The sequence below is a fragment of the Xenopus laevis genome, chromosome 8L (genome assembly GCF_017654675.1).
Source record: "Xenopus laevis strain J_2021 chromosome 8L, Xenopus_laevis_v10.1, whole genome shotgun sequence".
NCBI lineage: Eukaryota > Metazoa > Chordata > Amphibia > Anura > Pipidae > Xenopus > Xenopus laevis.
The window spans coordinates 7,597,443-7,623,569 of NC_054385.1; the positions used below are offsets into that span (position 1 = coordinate 7,597,443).

General features: G+C 41.6%; 1 protein-coding gene across 5 annotated transcripts; it reads left to right on the forward strand.

Moving 5' to 3' along the window:
• The first annotated feature begins 108 nt into the window (after nucleotides 1-108).
• tsc1.L (TSC complex subunit 1 L homeolog) lies at nucleotides 109-26,065 on the forward strand. Of its 5 annotated transcripts, none has more exons than XM_018229538.2 (23): nucleotides 109-329; nucleotides 10,270-10,451; nucleotides 10,630-10,733; nucleotides 12,888-13,040; nucleotides 13,277-13,421; nucleotides 13,837-13,991; nucleotides 14,447-14,520; nucleotides 14,875-15,041; nucleotides 15,742-15,815; nucleotides 15,961-16,084; nucleotides 17,189-17,301; nucleotides 17,383-17,437; nucleotides 17,836-17,928; nucleotides 18,628-18,648; nucleotides 19,383-19,920; nucleotides 20,483-20,529; nucleotides 21,049-21,215; nucleotides 21,295-21,477; nucleotides 22,013-22,123; nucleotides 22,210-22,332; nucleotides 22,423-22,610; nucleotides 23,085-23,246; nucleotides 23,938-26,065. In XM_018229538.2, the coding sequence occupies exons 2-23, from the start codon at nucleotides 10,346-10,348 to the stop codon at nucleotides 24,362-24,364; spliced, it is 3,330 nt and encodes a 1,109-aa protein (XP_018085027.1). In that variant the 5' UTR covers nucleotides 109-329; nucleotides 10,270-10,345; the 3' UTR covers nucleotides 24,365-26,065. The 5 variants fall into 5 exon arrangements, with proteins under 5 accessions (XP_018085027.1, XP_041428353.1, XP_041428354.1 ...); XM_041572419.1 differs by having other exon boundaries at nucleotides 20,486-20,529; XM_018229537.2 differs by having other exon boundaries at nucleotides 324-456.
• Nucleotides 26,066-26,127: the final 62 nt, after the last annotated feature.

The following is a 26,127-nucleotide window of genomic DNA, read 5'->3' on the forward strand; positions in this document are numbered from 1 at the left end:
CCTTTCTGGAGACCTTCCAGTTCTGTCAATGACGTCATCTTTCCCCATAACGAAGTCCCGGCTCCTTCAGTCACGAGTCTTACAAAAGTGTTTTTAATATCCTTCCGCCTGACTGGGGTTGGGAGAGATTACCTACAACATGGAAAGGTTATGGGACAAATAGACGTCATAGTCCAAACAACTTTACCCCAAAATCACAAAGGGTGGATTAACCAAGAGCTGTGGTAGCGCGGGCCGAGCTCGAAGCTTCCGCACTTAATTTTTAGCAGGGGCGGATGGAGAAGGGTCGTGCTGCGACGTAAGATGGCGGCGCCCTGAGGAACTGAGAGGTAAACAGGCTGTGTGCTGGGGCAGCGCTTATTCTACCAGTACAATCAGGGTGTTGTGCCTGTCAGCGAGCTGTGAGCTTGTTGGGAGACGAGAAAGCAACTGGGGGATGGGGAATTCGGCAGAAAGGTAACTGGACAGCAGGCTGCAGTGAGTAATTAGCCTGGGGATGTGGGACCTATTGGGTTATAAGTACTGCATGGAGCACGGGGCTGCCTGGAGCTCACCCCAACTTTCTGGAGCTCACCCCAACTTTCAGCTCATAGGCAAATGCGGGGAATGCTATTTTATTGGTCCAAATGAACTCATTGGTCTCACCTTTCTGAAGGGATTCTATGAAATGTGGGTTTCAGTGTTTGCACTGTTACAGCCAGGCACCCCTAAATCTTCACTCAAGGCTTTAGCTCTGCATCATTGCAGCTGAGACACGTGTATAAAGATCTAGTGAAGGAATATGGGGGTTAAATAATACCCTGTCAGCCCCTCTCGGGTATAAGTTACATTTGCTACTATGGGGGTCTCTTAGAGTCAGGTGACTAGGGGGTAAGTTACTTCTTAGCTGTCATGTCTTCAGCTGGTCTGATCACCCCCCTCTTACATGTAGGTCACCTTAAATCACAGCACCAGAGGAAAAGGTTTCAGATCGTTCACCAGTAACATACTTTTTTCCAATTACTTTCTATTTTGTATTTCTGACCATTTTCCTAATATTGAAGTGTAAAGTTTCATTTTTCGCCTTCTAAAGCAGCTCTGGGAGCCGGGAGGGGGCGCGGTCACTCACTCTTTAGGGCAGAGACTCACACATATTCAGGGAGATTAGTTGCGCGGCGACATATCTCCTCTTCTTTGGGGCGGCTAATCTTTCTGAACTGCCTTCCCATTGGCTAGAATGAAAATCGCCGGCGGGATGCCACTCTGAGTGCTTCATTTTCCGAAGTCGTCAGGGGGACTTTGAATCGCTCTTCATTCTAGCCGGCGGGAAGGCAGTTCGGGGAGATTAGTCGCCCAGAATAAGGGGAGATTTGTCGCTGGGCGACTAATCTCCCCAAATCTGACCTCTGCCCTTAACTGTTATAAATTGATACATTTACTGCCCTTAACTGTTCTAAATTGATACATTTAGTTGATACATTTCTTATCTTTCTGCCTGCTGAACAGAATCTTTGAGCTTCATGAAAGATACTGCTGAGAAATGTATCAACTAAATGTAGTAACTTGTAACAGTTCAGATGCTCCTGGATCACTGAGCTGCCAGACTGAAACACTATAATTTCAATAAGTTTTTATTGGGGTTTTTTCAAGTTAAATTACAGCTTTTGGTAAAAGCCTAATATATACTTTAAGTAAAAGTTTTTACATTAACACATAATGACATTAATAAGACTGAAACACTATTTTAAATTTAATTTTGGGAAAACCGTAAAAAATAAAAGATGAAAAGCAATTGAAAAAAAGCCTTTGTTTATGTTGAACAATCTGAAAACAACCGAACTGAAAAAGTGTTTGAAAGTTGAACAACCTTTAAGATAACTTTTAATATGATAAAGAGTGATATTCTGAGATAATTTGTAATTTTTTTTCATTTTTTGTTATTGAAGGTGTTTGTTATTTCGCTTTTTATTCAGCTGCTCTTCAACTTGCATTTTAAGCAATCTGCTAACTAGGGCCTAAATTCCCCTAGCAACCCTGCATTGATTTGAATAAGAGACTGGAATATTAATAGGAGACAGTCTGGATAGAAGGATCAGTAACAAAAGGTGGCAATAACAATACATTAGTGGCCTTACAGAGCTTTTGTTTTTTAGAAGGAGTCAGTGTTCCCCATTTGAAAGCTGCAAAGAATCAGAAGAAAAAGGCAAATAACTATAAAACTATAAGAAAGAAATAATGAAAACAAATTGAAAAATTGCTAAGAATTGGTCGCTCTATAACATAATAAAAGTTACCTTAAAGGTGAACCACCCCTTTAATAGGAAAAATGAAAAATATATAGGAAGGCCAGTGTTTTTTTCCAAAAAAGGTGGCAACCCTAGCCAATGGTTGCCTTTTATTTCTTTTCTTTTCTTTTTTTGGATTTCAGGCCATATTGGTTGTCTATAATGGCCTGCCTTTTTTACATACAACAATACAGCTCTATCCATCTGTCATCGCTCTTCATGCTGTTGAATGTTTAGCCCCCTGTTGGACTGTACGGAGGGAGGACAAATAGACTCTAGTGAGCATTTTGGTGTTGAGATCCACCTGTCCTCACTCTGTGTGTATCGAAAATCAGTATTAAGAGCAATGCCCAGCAGGACTGTCTAGATCATGCTAAATGCTAGATGAATTGCCTCACTGCTATTATAGGAAGTAATAATGCTTATTAATAATATGGGTTTATGCTATCTGCTGGTGAGCACTGTGTAAGGGTCCAAAAATGCTTACATGCTCAAAATTCCGAAACATGCGCAATAACTCACTTCAAACATTTATTTGTGCAAATTCACTAAAGACAATTAAATCAGTATAATACAATTTACAGTAATATAGGAAGTAATATGCCCCCAAGATAGCCAGCAGTTATGTAACTAGCAGGGGGCGGCTCGGGTGCGGAAATGAACAGTAACAATTTAAAGTTCTAAAATAATACAAATAAAATACAGTTTTGCCCTGCACTGGTAAAACTGTTGTTTGCTTCAGAAACGCTACTATTGTTTATATAAAAAGCTGCTCTGTAGCCATGGGGGCAGCCATTCAAAGGAGAAAAGGCTCAGTTTACGCAGCAGATAAGCTCTGTAGAGCATAATGGTATTATCTGTTATCCACTATATAACCTGTGCCATATAGTCTTTCCGCCATTTCTACACAGCAACTTGTTTATATGAACTATAGATGTGTTTCTGAAGCAAACCGATCCGTTTCAGTACATGATATTTTCATTACTTTAAAACACTTTAATTTGTTGGTGTTACTGTTCTTTTAACTTGTTTCCATTTACTCGGGTGTCTACCCCACACTAAGGGCCCTTACTCACGGGCGTTAGAAGCTGCACTCCCCTGCGTTCTGTTTTCATGCGTTCAGCCACAGGGGAGCACAGGAGTAGACGCGCTGAACTCTTTTCAAAAGCAGCTGTACTCACACAGACGCATGTAAGTGCCAAACGCAGGTAAAATGCAACATGCTGCGTTCCAACCTGCATTCGGCACTTGCTTGCGTCTGTGCGAGTACAGCTGCATTGAAAAGAATTCAGCGCGTTTACTGCTGCGCTCCCCGGCGGCCGAACGCATAAAACCAGAACGCAGGAGTGTGCAGCTTCAAACGGACATGAGTAAGGGCCCTTACGGATAAAGTAGTGTTGATATCTCTAAGCTAATTCAGCCAGTTTGTTCCATTGTCTCCTTGAAGAAAGGAACTAAGATACCAAGCTTTTTTTATGTTATGAGCCACTTCTCCACTATTTCACATGTTTCATAACAATACGGACCCCAAACATGTCGTACAAAGAGGTTGATGGGTGGGGACAGGACCGCCATCAGAAATCGCAGGGCCCCATACAACAAAATATCCTGGGCCCCATGGGCTGCGCCCACCGCAAGCCCCACCTACAGGTCCGCCCTCCCCACCCCACAGGTCCGCCCCCCACCACACAGTAACAAAAAAAATATTGGCGGCTAGGGTTCCCACATGTTAATAAAAAGATATTGGTGGTCAGGGTCCCCCATAAAAAAAAAATTGTGGCCAGCGTCCCCCATTTAAAAATATTGGTGGCTAGGACCCCACATGAGAAAAAAAAATTGGTGGCCTAAATTGGTGTCCAGGGCCCCTTAAACGTCCATGCCTTCCCAAAGTCAGCAGCCGCCCCCCTTACCCTTGGGGCCCCCTACAACTCTCCCCCCTGTCCCCCCCCTGATGGCGGCCCTGGGTGGGGATATATATATGTTTTACAGGCTTTCTCTACTAAATTGTTTAAGTGCCTTGCAATCGTTGTGCATGTCCGTTCGTCTTGCTTGCTGGAGAGCCGTGTATGCACTGAGATACTAATGATATTGGAAGTTTAGTGTTTTGCATATGATTTCTACATGAATCAAGATGGACTTATACATAAAGATCCACTTCTTTGGCCAGTATGTCGAGTGATTAGATCTCATATACAGAAGAAGGGGTGGGATGTTGTTCAGCTCCATTGGACCCTGACACCTACCCACCCCTGTGTAATCAGAACAATTGTATTATTCCAATTTGGCCCTCTTCTTTGGGTGGACAACAAAGGCACTTTACCAAGCTTTTCATATACTTGCCCACTATTCATTGATTTTGACATTCCCTTTAGAACCCTGAAATCTCCCAGCCTGGTCCACTAAAGTAGTTTATGGGTCGCAGATATCTGCTGAAAACAACGTTGCTTTTTCTCCAGTGCTAATCTTAGTCTGTGGGCTACTCACACCACTTCCAGATACAAAGCTCTGCATACCGTCAGCCTTAATGAGGCCTAAAGATCTTGGGCTGATGAGATTAGCAGCTTTATTTCTTAGCTATCACCTCACCTTTTATATTGGCAGTAATAGTTACACATTGAGAAATACTGTAGTGATAGTGGCACCTGCTCTACTTGTTAATTTGGCAAATCTGTTGTGCATGAATAATTTTAAAGGGCGATGTTTACCTTGCAGTTAGTTTTTTGTATGATCTTTTTTTTTTCTTGTTTGTAACTTGTACATAGAGACACCATAGAACTATAACAGAATAGGTATTCCCCTGTATTTAGCACAATTCAACAGGAACAGTCCCCTAAATTTGCTCATAGTCTGTACAGAGAGATACCACAAAACAATATCAGCATAGTTATTCCCTGTACTAAGCACAATTCAGCAGTAATGGTCTGTTTTCCCAGGCTCCTATCCCTGAAAAGTACTTACAGAATTGATTTCAGTATAACTGCAGTATAACCAAATGATTAAAACTGCAGCACTCAAATATCCCAAAAGATCTACGGGTGCCACTCCCTAACTTCCCAATTAACAAGTGCTGGTGAGTCTGTTTTACCATCCGTGTCTTCCCTTGTACAAAGATTAATTAATGAGTTGTGTAGCTGCTTAGGGAATACTCGCATAGTGGCTATTGGAAAGGGGACCCTTGTCTCCATCACTATTTTGATCCTTGTAAAATTCTAGGAAACCTATAGTTAGCAAAGGCAATCTGATGCAGCGCTGAGCAGTCTGTCAGATAATGCAATTTACAGTTTGTTGTCCTCTTATTTTCAGTCACAGTAACAGATCTGTTTGATTTATGTACATGTATCACTGTGTTTTGGGCAACATTTCATTACACACAGCATAGAGTAGTAAACATTTAAAGTAATTATTTCCCATAAGGCTCCTGCACTTGCATTCTGAATGCTACAGTATATATAACACTGACCTGTTATTTGTGATATTATTGTGCCCTGGGTACCCCTGGAACTATAGCAGGGTGACTGTTACCCCAATGTTTCTATATATCTGTAATCTTGTTATGAGCTAAGGGGGCTCAGCCTGAAGGTCAGTTAGGGGGAGATTTGGGGTGAGTGCTTATTTGTACCCTGGGTACCCCTGGAACTATAGCAGGGTGACTGTTACCCCAATGTTTCTATATATCTGTAATCTTGTTATGAGCTAAGGGGGCTCAGCCTGAAGGTCAGTTAGGGGGGGATTAGGGGTGAGTGCTTAATTGTGCCCTGGGTACCCCTATATACTATAGCAGAATCATTATTATACAATTCTATTACTTTATCAGTAACCTTATTATGATTTAAGGATGTATCTGGCAAAAATTGGACCTTCAAAGGGGTCTTGTAGTCTGCTACTGACACTACCAGGCCTGTAAAGGAGACTCTCTACTATGCTGGTGCTGTGCAGCATGTATGCAGTATTCTCAGAGCCAGTCTACTCTGAGAATAAGTATTGCTTTGACTGTTCAACCAGAGCCATATTTTATTTCTAGCACATTGCTCTATGTAAGCAAAAAAACAGCCGGTGCCAAAAGCACTACCTAAGTAAATAGAGTTATAGTGGAGCAAAACATTAATAAAGAGGGAGGATATACTCATAGCTCATCCAAGTCCACGGGTGCATATTCATAGAAAAAGAACAATAGTTTTGAGTCCCTCCAAAAATTAGTCAATAGGCACGCAACGAGTTAGGCCGTTGTTTACTATTTCCTAATAAACTTTTTGTATTTTTTAGTCTACTGTAAATCGGTCAGGAAATGTTTTCTACTGCTGAAAATTGAATTACTGTGCTGCCTTTTATCCTTGCATGTGGCCCTCAACTGACCCTCAACTTTTTTTTCCGCACGTAGCGCAGCAATTTTTTGACCACACCCCTTTCTGTGTCCACACCCCCTAATTACCATGTTTGGCAGGTTATGAAAGTTTGAAAATATTTCTCCTTATCTAAACTGTGTTTTTGTGTCTCAAAATTGTTACAAAGTATCTTATTTGCATCTGTTAGGTGTTCTGGGCTCTCTGCTAAAAGTCAATTAAGTGAGAAACTTTGTTTCTTTTTCTGGCTGTTCAGTGCAGAGAAAATAGGGACTTTCCAGTACAAATGAGGGACTGCGGGTTGAGCTGTCAAAAGAGGGACTGTCCCTCCGAAAAAGGGACAGTTGGGAGGTATGCATAAACCTAGGACTACTGTGTTTCACCAGAAGGGATGCAGAGACCAGATTTGAATTGCGCTTTTTTTTTTTTTTTTTTTCTCTCTCGAATATCTTGTATATTGTGAGCTGCTACAAAGTAAAATACATGTATTTAGTTTTATAATGACTTAAGCTGGCCATAGATGTAGAGATTTTTAAAAAATCTTTTCGTTATCGTGAGACTAAGATTATCTTGAAATGATCGTTTAAATGTACGATTTGTCCATCAACTAAAAATACCATTTCAAGCGATATTGTCTAGTTGAAGCCTGGAAAACCGAGGGTAGCTGCCTGCTTGGCCCTGCAAACATAGATAGATTTCACTGTGACTGATGAAAATATTTTTCTAAAATCGGTCGTTCACCAAAGAAAAATCTTTGCGTCTATGGAGACCTTTATATAGATCACTGATTTAGGTTTTAATACCTGCACTCCTGCCTTGAGTATCTTGTACATTATAGCAGTTTTAATTGGTCTATAGCATAAATATAATTTAACCCCTATTGTAAAATATGAGGATATTTCACAGAACTCCATAGTGACTTCTGATACCCTTATCATTTACAGTAGGGGGTACATTATCCCTTATAATACATGAGTGATACTCAGAGTTCCCTGTATAACTCAGCCTGCAGCCTTGTGCCTTTATATGGTCACAGAACAACCCCTCTGACTTCTAATATCCTTATCATTTACAGTAGGGGGTACATTATCCCTTATATAATATGAGTGATACTCAGAGTTCCCTGTATAACTCAGCCTGCAGCCTTGTGTCTTTATATGGTCACAGAACAACCCCTCAGTGACTTCTAATATCCTTATCATTTACAGTAGGGGGTACATTATCCCTTATAATACATGAGTGATACTCAGAGTTCCCTGTATAACTCAGCCTGCAGCCTTGGCCTTTATATGGTCACAGAACCCCTCAGTGACTTCTAATATCCTTATCATTTACAGTAAAGGGTACATTATCTCTTATAATACGAGTGATACTCCCTGTATAACTCGGCCTGCAGCCTTGTGCCTTTATATGGTCACAGAACAACCCCTCAGTGACTTCCAATATCCTTATCATTTACAGTAGGGGGTACATTATCCCTTATAATACATGAGTGATACTCAGAGTTCCCTGTATAACTCAGCCTGCAGCCTTGTGCCTTTATATGGTCACAGAACAACCCCTCAGTGACTTCTAATATCCTTATCATTTACAGTAAGGGGTACATTATCTCTTATAATACGAGTGATACTCCCTGTATAACTCGGCCTGCAGCCTTGTGCCTTTATATGGTCACAGAACAACCCCTCAGTGACTTCCAATATCCTTATCATTTACAGTAGGGGGGGTACATTATCCCTTATAATACATGAGTGATACATTATAATACATGGGTGCCAGTGTTATACAGAGAGCAGGAGTCCAATGTGCTGCATGAGTCCTGGAAAGTTCAGTCTCTCTCCCCAGCTGTCTCTTTCCATCATTAGCTGTACCAACGTGTGGTGCCCGTCACATGAGAAAGCGAGGAGCTATTAGCTTGTGTTCAACTGGCAGCGAGACTGTGATCCGATATTATGGTTGGATCCTTCACTCATTTGTGAACATTAAAGGAGAAGGAAAGGTTAAAACTAAGTAAGCTTTATCAGAAAGGTCCACCTGAATACACCAGTAAACCCTCAAAGTAATGCTGCTCTGAGTCGCTTGCAAAAGAAACACCACATTTCTTTCCTTCTATTGTGTACACAATGGCTTCTGTATCAGACTTCCTGTTTTCAGCTTAAACCTCCTTGCCCTGGGCATGAGCATGATCAGTTTGCTCCTCTACTCCCCTCCCTCCCTTCTCTGCTGTAATCTGAGCCCAGAGCTATAAGTGAGCAGGGAGAGACTCAGGCAGGAAGTGATGTCACACCAAGCTAATACTGCAGCTGCTATCCTAAACAAACAGAGAGCTTCTAGAGCTTTTTACTCAGGTATGGTAAAACATTCTACAGAATAAATATAGCATTTTAGTTTGCACTATTGTGGCTAATCTATTGGCAATGAAATGCCTCCGTAGCTTTCCTTCTCCTTTAACGTTTTAGTTGATTACTAACCAAATTGCACTTAAAGGGGTAACTACCTTTCTTAAAGGGTTCTTCACTGTCCTTGGGTGTTATGATGACATCACATGGTGGGAGCCACAGCAAAGTCTTGTGTTTGAGACAGACAGAGAGAGCTTGTGTAGTTGTAAGAAATACACTTCTATTTCTTACTGCAGCCTTACAACTGGAGGCCAGAAGCAGGTGAACACAAAGGCAGAGGTAGCACATAAATACCCCTGCCTTTTTTTATGCATAATTACTAATGAAATAAAGTAAATAAATGAGAAGTGATGATTTCTCAGCCCAGGAATCTCTTTGGCTTGGACTCGTTCATTGAATTCATGGGCAGGCGCGCTAATTAGTGTTACACCAGCAGGTTAATATATTCTGCCTCATATATCTTTAAATTTACTGTGCCGTGTAGTAGTGAAGCCCTGGGTACTTTGCTTTAATGCATGTAAGTTCAGGGATCTAAACTGTGTAACATGAGGTTTTAATCTCTTTTAATTGCATTTTATATGTGAAGTACTGGCACTGCAAAGGTCTCTGCAATTTAATGTGATTAAGTACAATGAACACTGGGTATGAACTACAAGCAACTTGGATTAACTTTGTCTGTCTTCTGTCATTCTGGACACCCCACTGTCCCATGTCTGATGGCGGCCCTGAGTACAATTAACCATAGCAAGCAATCAGTTTTTTATTGGTCAACTAACAGTTTGAAAATGAAGGTAACTAGCTCATTGGTTGCCATGGGAAACTAGTGTGTTAGGATTTTAGTCCTATTTTAGTAAATCTTAGTCCTAATTCCTTTTAAAGTGGCACAGATCCAGTCTGATAGTCGTAAGCAGCAGCCCTGCTCTGCTTTGTGGAAATTAGACTGGATCTCTGTCCCTGTGATAGAATTCTCTGTTATACAGAGAGAGAATCTCAGCCATAAAGCAGGGTAGGACTGCTGCTTAGAATGTGGATCTGTGCAGCCACTGGGACAGAATGCTCTGTTATACAGATAGCTACAGTCTCAGCTGCCATAAAGCAGGACAGGACTGCTGCTTACAATGGGATAAGATAGGATCTGTGCAGCCGCTGGAACAGAATGTTCTGTTGTACAGATAGTTACAACCTCAGCTGCCCTAAAGCAGTGCAGGACTGCAAGCGTCTGTTAGCATGTATCTTTGACATTGTGTTCCCCTTTTATTTTCCCAGGTTGGAGGAGGCACAGATGATGATCCTGCTGTGACCTTGAGCCTCCAGTCAGCAGCAGGCCCAGTGGTACGGAAGCATGGCCCAGCAAACCACTGTGTGGGAGCACCTGTATCTGCTGGAATCTTCAGACCTGCAGCAACTGGATCAGATCCATACACTCATCAGAGAACACCTTATCGCAGGTGCTTTACCGACTGGGTGCAGGTTTTTTTTTTTTTATATCATGTCTTATATTTAACTTTTAATCAATATGGGTTGTGAATATGCCAACATGCTTTTTTTATTGACATGATGTTGCCCTATTTCCCCTTTAGACTGGACACTCTGTATAATATTTCATGATTTTTTTTTTATCTGCAGATCGCTCCCCCATTCTGGTCAACAACCTGGTGGATCATTATGTGGAAACTGGCTCAGAACAAGCAATGCTCATCCTTTCGATGGTCCAGGAACCTCATGACAAGGTAGCCCTTATATCTCTGAAGCCATGACTAATATACTGTATACGGACACACATACGCTTAGGTAATTTGTCATGGTATGGCTGAGTTTGATGGCATGAAATTGGCTGTTGTTACAGCATGTGACCATAAGGGGGAAACACCTGTTGGGTTTGCTACAGGTATGGAATCCAGTACAGGTATTTGACCTGTTATATTCCAAAAGTTCCTCCAAAAATAATAATGAACCAATGAATCAAAAAATACAAAATGTTTATTATGACATATTGGACAAAGACCTATCGCGTTTCGTGCCTGTTGGGGCACTTATTGGTCTCTGTCCAATATGTCCTAATAATCATTGTATTTTTTGATTCATTGGTTCATTATTATTTTTGGAGGAACTCACACTTTTTGGAATATTACTGTGAATTTGCACCCTGAGACTGGGGTGAACTGTGAGTATGTCCTCCTGTGTTTATTGATTTTTTTGCTTTAATTTTTCCTTTATATATTTTTTTTTTTTTGGTAGTACCATTATTATTCTTTTGGTATGAGCACCATTAATTTTTTTACATATGTGACCTGTTATCCAGAATTCTAGGGACCTGGGGTTTTCCAGATAAGGGATCTTTCCATAATTTGGATCTTCATATCTTAAGCCTACTAAAAATCCCATCGGATCGCGGCCGCATCTGTTCGTTGATGCGGTCCCGAGATCCGACCACACGTTACCCATTGTTAGGATCCGATCGTTGGGCCCTAGGGCCCACTATCGGATCAGCACGATATTGCCCACCTTGTCGCCAAACGAGCGGATCTCTCCGTGTATGGCCACCTTTACTCGTTAAATATCCATTAGCTTTGTTTTTTTTAAGCTTTGCCAATTATAAACTGGTTTATAATTGATATGCAACTCATTTTAATAGCCGTTCACGAGTTTGTATTAAAGGGGGATCAAGGAGACCCAACCTAAACAGCATAGAGACCAACCTCTACGTTCCGAATTCTTGCTCTAGCTTGGCCGAGTGTCTATAGATTGTGTAATATTTACAGGGTAGGCTCCATAATGAAAGTCAAGCTGCAGTAACTGAGACATTTTATTTTCCACGTGTAACCCGATTAGCATAGTCTGCGTTCGTACACAAGAACTCGTTACCCATCTGTATGTTCTAGTTACGAAATCCTATTCTCCAAATACAGACTTCTATTTGCTTTCTAGCTGGGATTTATGTCAATTCTCACGCCCTTTCAATGTCTGTGTTGGCATGGAGGTCACGGGCGAATTAGCTTGTTACTGTTTAACCTTTGATTTTTCTGCTGCTGGCTACACAGTGTGGCAAAAGCTTAAAGGCGTGCCAACATCTTGCGCTACTCCGTTTAGAGCAATGTTTACCTGGTTTTTAATATTATATGAACTTTTACATGGGTATCTGGCTTTGTGTTTTATAATTGAGGATTCTGCAATTTCGTGATAGGACCTGTGTTTTAGCACTTGCTATGCATAAGTGGAGCAGTGTGTTTCCTCGTACTCGGGTGCTTGTTCAGTTTGGAATCTCGGCTATTTGGTTGCTAGGGTTCAGATTATCCTAGCAACCAGGCAGTGGTTTCAATAAGAGTCTGGAAGATGAATAAGAGAGGGCCTGCATTTGTAAGATAATTAATAAAAAGTAACCATAACGGTAAAATTGTGGCTACACAGAGCAATTTTTTCCCAGCTGGTGTCAGTGACCCTATCTGAATGGACTGGCAGAAAGTTGAATATGACAGACTATGCGCACCCCCACCAAATCAAATCAAACTTTATTTTCCTGGTACTTTATTGCATTGCAACACACCTCCATGTATTTTCTAAGATTAGATAGAATCTCAGCTGCCATAAAGCAGGACAGGACTGCTGCTTTCAATGGGGATCAGATAGGATCTGTGCAGCCGCTGGGACAGAATGCTCTGTTATGCAGATAGCTAGAATCTCAGCCATAAAGCAGGGTAGAACTGCTGCTTCCAATGGGGATCAGATAGGATCTGTGCAGCCACAGGGACAGAATGCTCTGTTATACAGATAGCTAGAATCTCAGGACTGCTGCTTCCAGTGGGGATCAGTTAGGATTTTATAACTATATATAACTATTTATAACTATAAGCTGTAAATATTTTTTGTGTTTTGCCTTTTAACAGCACCTTTTGGATAAGATAAATGAGTATTTGGTTAAAGCTGCTAGCCGTTTGCCAACGCTAACGCTGTTAGGCCATGTGATCCGTCGGCAGCCATCTTGGAAGCACAAACTCTCCCAGGCGCCCGTCCTTCAGTCTCTGCTCAAGTGTCTCAAGGTTGGTACAGAAGCACATCTTTGAATTTCAAAACGTACATTTATAGCATAGCATTATATGTACTGTAGATATAAAAAGAGCTACAATTTCACGATACACTCGATCAACTCCGGTTTTTAAAACATTTCACCCCCCAATGATTTCAGAGATAGGACGGCTTTGGCTGGTTACATAGATTCCGATTGAACATGACCCGACAGCCATATTGTATATGTAATTATCATTTCATGTTACAGGTAGACAATGATGTTGTCGTCCTCACCACGGGAGTCCTAGTTTTAATTACTGTGCTGCCAATGATTCCACAGTCCGGCAAACAGCATCTCTACGAGTTCTTTGACATATTTGGACGCCTGGCAATTTGGTGCTTAAAGAACCCTGGTACGGGCAACGGGCTTCATTCTTCCTCTCTTAAACCCTTTCCACCCATTTTCTATATGTTTTTCTTATGGCCCGTGCTTATCTGATGCTTATCCATGTACAGTGTGCCTTCTATCTTACACTATTCCTTTGGTGCAACCAACTTACCCATCTTATCTCAGAAATAAGACTTATTTACACCAGAAGGGAGCATACTTATGTCTGTTCCACTGGAAACCAGATAAGACCAGCCTCGGTGTACTGTAAGAGGTCTGCCGACATTTTTGTATGGCATTGTTTTATAGACGGCTGATTTTAGTTGCTGGTTGTAGTTTCACCTTTGCGTATCTACCCACTGTAGTGTAATCTAGAATATGATGCTGCTTTTCTTACACTGTTATTTGGACTTTCCTATCGGCAATATCCCTTTTCTTAGGTTGTGTAGCAGAGATGTGTCTCGTCCATCTTCACGCCAGCGTTTATGCCCTCTTCCATCGGCTTTATGGGATGTATCCGTGCAATTTTGTATCGTTCCTGCGCTCCCATTACAGTATGAAGGAAAACCTGGAGACCTTTGAGGAAATAGTCAAGGTAAAAGCAAGGCATATGTAAACCTTCAGGATTGAACCAAAGTACAGGCCAACATAAGGGGAGGGGCAGGTCTTGGTGGAAAGTGAGTGGTTTTATAGGTGTAGACAGACAGCTGAAGTCTAGGTTTATTTTAGGGATGCGCTGAATCCAGGATTCGGCCTCTTTCAGCAGGATTCATTTTCGGCCAAATCAAAGTGCCTATTCGAACCTAATGCAAATCCAAAAAAATCACGTGCCTTTCCATCATATGAACAAGGAAGTCAAATTCGGGTTCAGATTTAGTTTGGTATTCAGCCGAACCTTTCACAAAGGATTCCGTATTCATCCCAATCCAAAAATAGTGGAGTCGGTGCATCCCTAATTTTATTTTCATGGTTATCTCAAAAAGAGGTCCTTTTTTTTAGGATGCAGATTAAGATATACATTTCAGAGTGTTTCTTTTTCTTACTCTACAGCCAATGATGGAGCATGTGCGAATTCACCCAGAGCTTGTAACTGGCTCAAAAGACCATGAAGTGGACCCAAGCAGGTATCTTGGTGTTCACTATTGTGTCCGACTGTAAAGTCATTTTGTAACCAAATGCAAGTGCAAACAACTAAAAGTAATCTCTTGTAATACACATTTCTTCCCACACGCTGCTGAGGTTTCAGGTGTAGCTGTTTTGGAACTATAGCTAGCATCTCAGTAGAGCTGTTCTCAATTCTATTATGTATTCTGTTGTATACATAAACCCTTGATAAAGTGAAACGCTGTCCAACTCTCCTATAGAATAACATTCTTTTTATATATTTGGCTTCCATATACCACGATGCACAGACCAGTAAGGTCATAAGTGAATTTGTTGGATATTGTTGCATTTTTCTCTCTTTTTCTTGGTCTCAGGTGGAAGAGGTTAGAAACACATGACATTGTTGTAGAATGTGCCAAAATATCTCTGGACCCCAGTGAAGCTTCCTATGAAGAAGGATATTCCCCCCTTTCCAATCGCCTGCGACAGAGGCAACATGACGCCACGTCCAGCCCCTATACCGAAATTGGAAGTAATTATGGTAATCCTCTCTCCGTCCCTTTAATTACTACTTATTACTGGCCTACCATAAAAACATAGATATTCCCCTGTACAAATGCTAGTTCTGCAGGACCAAGCCAGTAAATTTACTTAAAGGGTTTTTATAGGGCTTGTGCTGAACATACTGTTTGCCTATTGTTTTAATTAAGGCCCAGGGAGAGAGAAGTGATGACTAGCTTAAAGAACTTTGGAATGTTATAGGACCATATTTGACAGGTCAAATTTAAGGGAGCACTTGGACATTCAATATGATATAACTGACAAAGGAGAGAGTGTCAAAACTAGAGACAGCTTAGGCAGCTATACTATGCACAGTTCCACAGAAACATTTTGGGCTACTAGTTGATTTAATGTATATATGTGTTTCTGCTATATATATATAGTATGTGTGTATTTATTTATAGCTAGATAGAAATTAGGAACATGTATTTACAATTATGGGATCTGTAATCCAGAAAGCACCAATTACTGGAAGGCCATCTCCCACAGTACTAATCCTTATTGGAGGCAAAACAATCCAATGTTGTTTTATTTAATGCTACAAATTATGGAAAGATCCCTTATCTGGAGAACCCCAGGTCCTGCGCATTCTGGATGATCAGTCCCGTACCTACATGCGTTGTATATTTTGTATATTTGTATATTTTCCCTGCTTTTATATTGTTCTCTTTGATGTTTAGGAAGCAATGCCTCCACTCCTCGAAAGTTTACACAGAGTGCGCCACTTCACACTGGAGGCATTGAGCTACTGCAGGTAATTCTCTCTCTTTCCAGGTTATCTGCCATATGTGGGGGCGTTACGCACGCACACACACAGCATATACAGTATACATATGTGGCAAACTTTGCCTTCATGGCTGGTGCCTTTCATTATCCCGTGTGCTTGTTTATTTGATTAGGATAGCATCTGGAGCCCGTCCATCGTTTGTGGAATGACCACACCACCTAACTCGCCTGCCAATGTGCTTGCAGATGCGCCTCATTCCTCCTCTCGTCCCCCTAGCAAAGTTCTCTACACACCCGGTAACTCTCAAACTGGAAATTCTTGTTCATTTGTCTGGGAAAGTGTAATGTCAACAAATATACGGAGCTGATTTTAGCCCAGTTAACATCTTAACCTAACACAGACTAAAGCTGGTCTTAGACGCAAAGGTACGAAACAAAGATTTGTTCGATTTTCAAACTGAGTGTGGAGTGTCCCAACATTTTTTTTGAACCTTGGTGATGGCCATTCAGTTGATGGGACAGGTTAAAAGATTTATGTCGGCTACCGTTAAGATCTCTGCATGTCTAACAATATCTATGATTAAGTGTTGAAGACACAAAACTAGGGATGCACCGAATCCAGGATTCGGTTCGGGATTCAGCCTTTTTCAACAGGATTCGGACAAATCCTTCTGCCCGGCCGAACTGAATCTGAATCTTAATTTGCATATGCAAATTAGGGGCGGGGAGGGAAGTCGCATGACTTTTTGTCACTAAACAAGGAAGTAAAAAGCTTTTTTTCACCTTTTCCTTTCCTGCCTCTTATTTGCATATGCAAAATAGGATTCGGTTCGGTATTCGGCCGAATCTTTCACGAAGGATTCGGCCAAATCAAAAATAATGGATTCGGTGCATCCCTACACAAAACGCGTAAGGCGTAGGACACAATAAACTTTGCTTTGCTTTGACTATTTGATGGAAGACTGCCTTCATTTGAGTGCCTGCTCCAGATTTATCCTTTTTGTATTGCCTGTCTGACAATATCCATGGGAGATTCACTACTATCTGTCAGACATAACTTTTGTGCGATTGCTGGCTGTCAATAAATGTCCAGAGAATCGTTTGATTTTTTTTCACTTTACTACTTAATAATATTATCTGAATGGTTAGTTGCAGGTTGGAAGATTGCCACGGACAATCGTTCATCCGTCTTTAGGCTGTAGTCTGCACATCCATGGCCATCTTAAGATAGGAATAAGGGAGGAAACTTACAGCCACCAGTAAAAATGTTTCTTTTAAAAGTCTTACTGTAACAATCAACGCTATATGATTGTTTTCAGTAGGGTATAATTTATTCTGGGTTTGTTGTGAAACAGCCCTGTATTTGTACTGAACAGAGACCTTTTATTCTCCATTTTGTAGGGGGAAAAGCAACACCTCTTGGAACACCAGCAACCTCCCCACCTCCAACCAGCAACTCTGAGGAATGTACACCAGTCACAGGTGCTCCGCTAACACTGACACCCCACAAGAAGGCAAGCAGAAACTGACTTATAACTGTTACTGCCCCTTCTCATTATGTCTGTGCATGTTATTGAATTATGTTACTCTTGCAGAATGAATTCTCTGATCCGGGGAGGCAGCTGCTCAGCAAGGGAGATAAGAGCACTGGTAAGATGCTCTGTTGTCATCTTTCGCGTATTACTATGCAGTGTTTACCATTTTGGGGGATTTGCAAACATCTGCAGATTAAAATTAGGACTGCTAGTACTGTTTTACACATCTGTGTAGTTTCTGTTGCTCAGGCTGTTTGCCACTAGAGGCCCCTAGTTACCTTCTGATCAGCCAGCAGTTTCACTGTATTCCATTGAGCTCCAAGAACCCTTAGGGATGTACATACACTGTGTATATTTTAAAGACCCATGCACAATTAACAGTGCAGCACATGATATTGCTCAAGAAAAGTATGATAATAGTAACCATATAAAACGTACGTTTTTTTTCGTAGAGTTGATATACCATAAGGCACATACTGTGTGAAACCTGACCTCTGTTTTTCTTGCATTAAGACGAATCACCAAAGACGCAGAAGACCGTGTATTTGAGTGAGCTTCCAGATATTATTGGTGATTTTGCGGCAGACCACAATAGCACTGAGGAAGGTTAGGTTTGGATGCTTAGTATTTTATTATATATGATAATGAAGATCCACACTGTGCTGATTAATAGGTTGATATGGAAATATATGTGCTTAGTTTTAAAGAGAACATGTGCCCAATGCTTGATTTTAGCAGTACTTTCACTGCTGCTCTCATATTGAGCCCCAGGAGATGCTTTCGGTAATAGTAACAGAACAAGATATAAGCACCTATAAAACATTCATGATATGAACATTTTAAAAACTGTTAATAAAATAAAAGATACATTTACTGCAAAAATTCTCAGAAATCCAAATTTACATTACGTTATGTGGGAAAGTATGTGTTGCCTTTACTAAATTCACAATCCATTGTTCTGGGCACTTTTGACAAATTAAGGGTCAGGGCACACTTTCAGATTCAGGGAGATTAGTCGCCCGGCGACTAATCTTCCCGAGCTACCTCCCGCCAGCTAGAATGTAAATCTCCGGCGAGATGGCACTTGGAGCAACTCACCCTAAGAATTAGATGTTTTCCCAAACTAACTTGTTAGAAATTCACCCCTCCTACAGTTGGTACTTAAACTATTGGCACACAATGTCCCATTGATGTAGCTGAGATAAACTTTCTGGCAGACTGTGGCAGGTAAAACAGCAGTAGACGCTGTGTGCCATGGGTCTGTTTTGGTTGCCCATGTGTCTTATTTTTTGTCTCCCATTTCAGAAATAAAGAAAAATGGTCACGGTAGGTTTTTGTTTTTAACACTCCACTGGAGAGAGGTAAAGTTGGATAAAAGGCTAGGGACCACAGGTTTTGCCCACATGGTGATGGATGGGGTGGGAACAACACTTGAAAATGAACATCTCCTTTTTCTGATACTTCCAAGTGCTTATTGCAATTAGATGCTAAAGGGACCTTCTAATTCATTTAATGAGAATAAAGAAATCCTTATTCCTACGTAAGACCCACATGCAGGAGCCGAGAGGCAACTTTAAAAGCTTTCCCATTTGGTTGTTTAGTAGACTTGCACATGACAGCGTCCTGGTTCGACAAGCATTACTTCTTTTAATTACAATATAGATGCTCAACAAATAATTGCAATATACCCTAGATGATATAATACAGTAATTATTATAGATTATTCTATTTTGAACTGGCATAATGTTCATTTTCGAACATAGCTGACAAAAGATTTATTCTTTTTCACCTGGTGCACACTTCTCTTCAATATGCTTTTATTCCATGTGTTTATAAAGAGGAAATGTGTCCATTAAGCAGGGTGTCAAGTTTATCATCTTGTAAACATTTTAGGTTACCAGGTGCACAGACTGTTCTTTCTTTGCATATTTGTATTCATGTCCATGAATGGGAACTACTCAGAAACAACCATGATGGCTGCATCTGCAAGATTCCGCTCCGTATGTACAAATGCAGATTTATATAATGCATAATTGCACTGCTGTGTTCTCTCTTTACAGCTGCTATATGCCAGGAGCTGTCTCAGATCACCATGCCTGACCCTGAGCCTACCGTGCTAAGAGGAGGTTTTGATTCCCCTTTCTCTCTCCGCTGTGACAGTCAGCCCGGCTCTCAGAAAAAGCTTACCTCCTATAGTGTTGGCCACATCTCTGAACATTCAGCCACCGACAAGCTCCAGTATAATGTGTCCCACGACAACTCCAAACAGGCGTTCACTCCCATTGAACCACCCAATGGCACAGACATTGCAACAGACTCAGGGAAGCCGTCATCTAACAACTCTTTGCCCAGCGCTCTGGACATCTTCACACCTCAGGTTCAAAAAAATTCATCATGTTTCAGCTTGGCTCCCTATGAGCATCTCTTTGAGCTGGCGTTGCCCAAAACCGCTAACATGTTCGTCTGCAAGAAGACAGAGGAGCTGTGCAGGAGAGGCAAGGGAAACCTTGAGGAGTTTGCCTTTTCCATTTCTCCAGCGGAGGTGCTTGACCGACTCATTCAATTGGGAGCAGATGCCCACACAAAAGAGCTAAGCAAGTAAGGAAAGTGCTTGTTACTGCTCCCACCTATGTGCCTGAAAGGGCATTATGTAATAAAAAGTTCTGTAAGTCGGCCTCCAATCAGCAGGCAGAATTTACTGGTCTCTTCTTTTAAAGCAAAAAACTTATTACTCACCAAGGCTGCTGCATTGGGGCAAACATTGTGCCTATTGTTACATATGGGGGCATGTATTTATTCTACTTCTTCAATAATCCCTACTAGGCTCTTGGGTAAAACCATAAACTGCTTTAATACTGGATGACAGCAGCGTTACCCTGTACATTACTCTATAGCAGTAACTGTGCACATACCTGGGCACAGTTACTCTATAGCAGTAACTGTGCCCAGGTATGTTCTGCTTTTCCTGGTTTTCCAGTGATGCAATGGTTTGGGATGCAGTATCCCTAACTATGCATGTGGCAGGTGCAACACAAGCCACGTAGCACCTATCAGTATGAGAATGACACTCGTACTGATCCTAAAGCCTAAACTTTTGTTAAGAATGTTTTATTATCCTCCTTCCATTCCATTGCTGTTTCTAACACTGAAATTCTTTCAGCAGGTTGTCTTTACCCAGCAAAGCCGCTGACTGGACTCACTTTGGTGGTAAGTTTTTCCATGCAAGCAACTAGAGACCTACAACCTGTTGGTCTCTTGCTGAGCTACACATCATCCTATTGCTTGTTGGTGGGATGATGCCAATTCAGTTGGAGATCCACAGGTTACAGTGCAAATCTTGAAACAAATTTATATAGTGCAGACACCTTTCAGCAGCACTTTACAGAGTTTATACAGCATTCTGGTCAGTTCCTGCCCCAGTTGAGCTTACAACTAAGGTCCCTATCACATTACCATCAGTGCCTGCCCCAGCGAGTTTACAATCTATTACATCCCCATCAGTCACTGCCCCCATGGAGCTTACAGTCTAAAGTACCTATCGCATTTACACACACTAGGGGCATGTTTAGCCATGGCCAGTAAACCTGCCTGTATGCTTTTGGAGTGTGGGAGGAAACACTCACGCAGACATGACAAGAGCATACACACCTATTTAGAGAAATAGAAAGAATATAAAACGCTGCTTAAATAGTATAAAGAAGTTCTACACCCCCTTGATAATGGCAGGATCCCCGCCAACGGATGAGATTCATGTTCTTCGCAACCAGTTGGTTCTACTTCACAACCAGCTTTTGTATGAAAGGTTCAAAAGGCAGCAGCACGCCCAGCGCAACCGCCGCCTGCTGCGAAAAGTGATCAAGGTGACTTCACTGGAGGAACAGAATGCTGCTATGGTGAGCTTGGAAGGCATTTTGGGAGAATATTTAGGTTTTGGACTGTTCACTCTTTGCTACAATGCTTTTTGCCCCGTAGAAAAACCAGTTAAAGCTGCAGGAGGTGGATATGCACTCTATCAAACAGAGCCTCTTCCAGGAACAGACACGCTACCGGCAGCTTCAGGAAGAGCGCGACTCTGTGGCCACTCAACTGCGCAGCCAGATCCGTCAGCTCCAGCACGACCGAGATCTCTTCTATAACCAGAGCCAGGAACTGCAGGTGGGTAACTGCTCCCATCTAGTCATAGCAATCAGGCTTGAATTTGGTGCAAATAGGAAATGGTATGGGATCTGCTATACACAATACCTGGGTCATGGCGTTTTCCACCACAAAGGATTTAACACCAGAATAGATTTATGCAGCTTAGTCACCATCAAATTCAAGGTACTGTAACATGTTACAGAGAAAAAGGAAATATATATATATATATATATATATATATATATATATATATATATATATATATATATATATATATATATATATATATATATATATATATATTTGTATAATTCTATTACAATGCACTATATACTATTTCGGAGATGTCCTTGCCATTATTCAGAGCTTTCTAGATATCCAGTTTCCAGATGAGAGATCCCATACCTGAGTATGTCCATATGACAGGCCAGTTCTGTTGACTGTGAGATACTTGCAATAATGTTTGCTTTCTTTGGTCGTGCTTTGCACAGGAGCAGTATCTATGCTGTTCGGTGTCGGCCAGTAAAATCTCAACTCTCTGCCTTTGTATCAGACCAAGCTGGAGGATTGCCGCACCACCATTGCAGATTTACGTCTGGAGGTGAAACAAGCCAATAATAAAGTGTGCCATACGGAGCTCCGTCTGAGCCAGGTTTCTCAAAAGGTGAGCAAACCTCATCCCCTTTTCCTTTAGCCTTACACCAATTCCATTGTCATGTTCCCATTGCTTACACTATATCTTGCCTTCAGCTCTCCAACAGTGAGTCTGTGCAGCATCAGATGGAGTTTCTGAACCGTCAGCTCCTGGTTCTGGGAGAGGTGAATGAGTTGTATGTGGAGCAGTTGCAGCAAAAGCAGACAAATAGCACAAAGGTATGGGGTGCTGGTACTTGCAGCATTAGTCCTTTTACACCCCACTGCATTTTAATAATGGTGGAAAATAATGTAATTTTATCTGGGCAGGAAGTAGAGATGTTGCAGACTTCATTTAAAAAGGACCTGGAGAAGGCCCGATTGAATGTTGTGCAGCTGTGTCAGAGGCTAGAGTGCACCCAGAAACGTATAGTGGAGCTGGAAGCTCAGCTGGCCAAGAAAGAATCCCTGTTTCAAGAACAGAAAAAATTCTTGGAGCATGTTAAAGGGAAGAGCAGGTAAGTGGTTTTCATATAACAGTTTGCAGTATGTTTCAGATCACTGTCTTTTCTGTCACTTCCATCTTGCTTTATGGCAGTTTGAAAATTAGTTTTGCAAGGTCAGACCATTTTTTCTTTATGGGAAAGGCTACTTGAAATTTACAGCACTGCTCTCTAGGGGCAATTTAGTGAAAGCAAAAAGATAGGTTAAAAGTACTTGGATTTTACAACCAGCACATTGGAATTCCTGTATAAGGAGCATCAGACTTTTTTTTTTAATTGGGTGGAGAAGAGAAACTACTGGTTGTGTACTGTGGCTAGTTTGCATACATCAAGGTACCTACATCCTGCCAGTTCTAATAGAACAGAATTATAATTCCCAGCATCCCATTTTGTAGGTTATACTTGATCAGTAGTGAGAAAAGATACAGGTCACTGATCGAGGCACATTTCACCCCTGTTATATAACTTATAACAATGTTCTGTACTCAGAGGCCAGCTGCAAGCAGCGGAGAGCCGATACCTTGCTCAGAAGAGGATAAGCCAGGTCTTTGAAGTCAAAATCCTCAGTCTGTACAACAGGTTGGAGAAGGAAGGGCTTTTGAAAAGTCAAAGTGAAGAGAAGGCGGAGACGGCAGAAGCTGCAGAAGAAAGGTAAGATGCTTGAAGAAATGCAGACTATGTTAACAAATAATATTTTTCAGTTATGGGTTGTGTAAAAAAGAAATACATTTTGAGATCCATGCACTGTTTGGTCACCTACAACCTGGACCCAATCTGACTTATCCAATCTTTGTTCTGGTCAATGGAGACCTGTCCAGCTAGGACTGCTTTAGCTCTCTAGTATGGTTCTCGTTTGACTGGATTTTCCCAACATTGACAATTCTCAGGCAGATTCATTAGGCAGGTCGCCTGGAAGCCCCATACATGGACTTAATCTATAACTGCAGTTATATCTTCAGACCAGCAGAGGGAGTATAGGAGCCTCATCAAAACAGTCCAGTTTCCTGTTGAACACTGCACAGTGCATAATTATACTTCTATACTGATCATGGTTATATATTGCATGCACCAATGTGGCTGGCCACCATGCAATATGTAGAGAGACAGTCCCCATTTGGCTGATAACCCCACACTGGGATTTTCATGGAGTTATTTGTTGGTTTTCTCTTTTGGTTAGTAACTTATTGGTGCTTTAACTTGACAAGTTAATTGGTCAAATCATCCCATGTGTGGAAGACTTAACTGTGCTGAACAGATATCAGTAGAGTTGGCCCATCATTTGTGGCTCGTACACTGGCAGCTATGCCGTAAAGATAACTGATAAATGTGTCTCCTCCTCCAGGTGTGACCTCAACATTGCAAGTGTTTACAGTCCTGATGTTGGCGTTATAGAAGAAGTCAATGGTAGTAGTGAAAATAATTTGCCTGCCAACCGCACAAGCTCGTCTAGTAGCCCGAGCAGCAGCACCCTCTCCACCCCAGAAAAAGGCACAAATTTGCAGCTCAGCCGTCGGCAGTTACTAGAGATCCCTTCCAGTGGCCACTTGACTATCGGCTCATACCCCAACGCCAAAAGTTTCCTCGGCATCCGGGCTCGCGAGCTGTTCCGCAACAAGAGCGAGAGCCACTGCGACGAGGAAAGCATCAGCAGCCTCTCGGAGATTCTGAAAACTGAACTCTGCCAGGAGCTTATCCCAGAGACGAACGTGGGCGACTCCCCCCAAAATCCAGATTGTGTGAGGGATCTTCAGATCATGGACTATGACTAATCCTCCAGCCCCGTCATGACCCTGAGTTGGGAGGCAAGCAATCAGTGTTAAAAAGTCCTTCTGGCTCCTGGCTTTAAGGTGGTCTGGACCCTGTTAATAAAACCAATCTCACTACTTCTGCAGTGCAATGGTAGCAGACTTTCCAAACTGGAAGGTAACGTCACAAATGACAATTTTCTTTTGTTACCATCATCTCAGTCTTTTTTTCCCCATTCCCTATTCATTTCCTCCCATATGCAGGTATTGATGTGAGAAACTCGACACTTTGTAGACTCTGCCTAATCAGCAGGACAGTATATGCTATTTACCCTCTCCCATTCCCTCCATAAACATGGTCATTTTTTTTGAGAGCACTTTCTGGCTTGTAACAAGTAGACCTAGTACTACATTTTCTTTTTGTTGTTTTCTCTAATCATAACCGGCTCCCTGACACATCATTTGGCTATAGATTGACCAACAGTAAAATTCCAGCTTTAAATAATTTTTTTTTAAATGACCCCTTTTAGCACTGAAATATGGCAGCTCCAGCATGTGGTTCGTTTAAAAGTGACCTTACCAATAACAATAGCAGGATGCCAAATAATAAGGGACCAAGTTAGGGGCTTTCCTTATTCAGTGAAAGACTTGCACCGGTCTCATAATAACCCTCAGCTCTGGCTGCGCCACTGCCTTCAGATCCTCGCAATTTCACAACCTGTTGGTAACGAAGGGTTTTATTATGGATCCTTCCCTCTCAGCGGAGGTTAGATATACAGGACAGGAAGGGGTTGATTTCTAATGATGACATTTTGCACTTTGAGAGAACCCATTCTTAGGAAACACTAGAGCGTATCCTGTGAACCTTTATATACCACAGTATCATGTTCATATTTATATAGAAGGCACACGCAAATGCTGGCATCATGAGCAGCCCTCGACTTGCAAGGCTTAACAACGTCAAAAAATCTGACTCCGGTAAATCTGTATAATTTATTTAGAATAGCAGGCGGTTTTTTTTCCCTTTTAGTTTGTGTATAGTCATAAAGTACCTTTTTTTTTTTTTGTAGATAACACACTTAATTTTAAAATGTTTGATGTAATGATATACATCCATGTATTACATGAGACCCGAGTTGCGTTAAGCCCCCCTGTGGACGCGTCGGGCGTGTTTGATTTAACATTAAAACTAAGACAGAATCTTTGACATACAAACGTGAGCACCAACCGCTGCTAAACGCTTGACACGCTTGTAATCGATCTCATTTACAGAATGACATTGGTTTATTTAACCTATGAAGATTGCCAAAGAGCGATTGGACACCATCCTGTTCCAATGTTGCCTTTAAAGTCGAAGACTAACAATGTTTAGTGTTTGCTCTTTCTTTATCGCGGTCATTCACATGAAGTTCTCATTTCCTTCTTTCTGACATCTACCTTTAAACTGCCCCCCAATAGTGTATGGTCGTGATCTGGGCAGCTCCCGCATTACCGTTTCTTTTGCTTCCTCCCTCCAAGCCAGCAGTTTGTGCCCCATGGTTGCCACCCCACGTTTCATGGTATGCTAGCCAGAATTTCATGATTGCTACGAGTCAGGTCACAGGATGAAAAAAAAAGTGGGATGCTAAGACTCAATGCTGTCTTCGCCAGGATGCCCAGAAATGTTTAAGACTATTAGCTTGTGTTTAACTGTGAACAAATAAAACAAACCATTGTTTTGCACTATTACCTGAGTTTTTTTGGATTTCAATTTCACAGAAGTATCGGTTTTTCGGGGCTTGGAAAGC

Bases quoted from the DNA above. Each gene is read 5' to 3' on its own strand.
- tsc1.L (XM_018229538.2), top strand. From the start codon at position 10,346: ATGGCCCAGCAAACCACTGTGTGGGAGCACCTGTATCTGCTGGAATCT. The intron at 17,302-17,382 runs GCAAGCAGAAAC...TTACTCTTGCAG, and splicing joins CACTGACACCCCACAAGAAG to AATGAATTCTCTGATCCGGG. The intron at 17,929-18,627 runs GTTAGGTTTGGA...CTCCCATTTCAG, and splicing joins CCACAATAGCACTGAGGAAG to AAATAAAGAAAAATGGTCAC.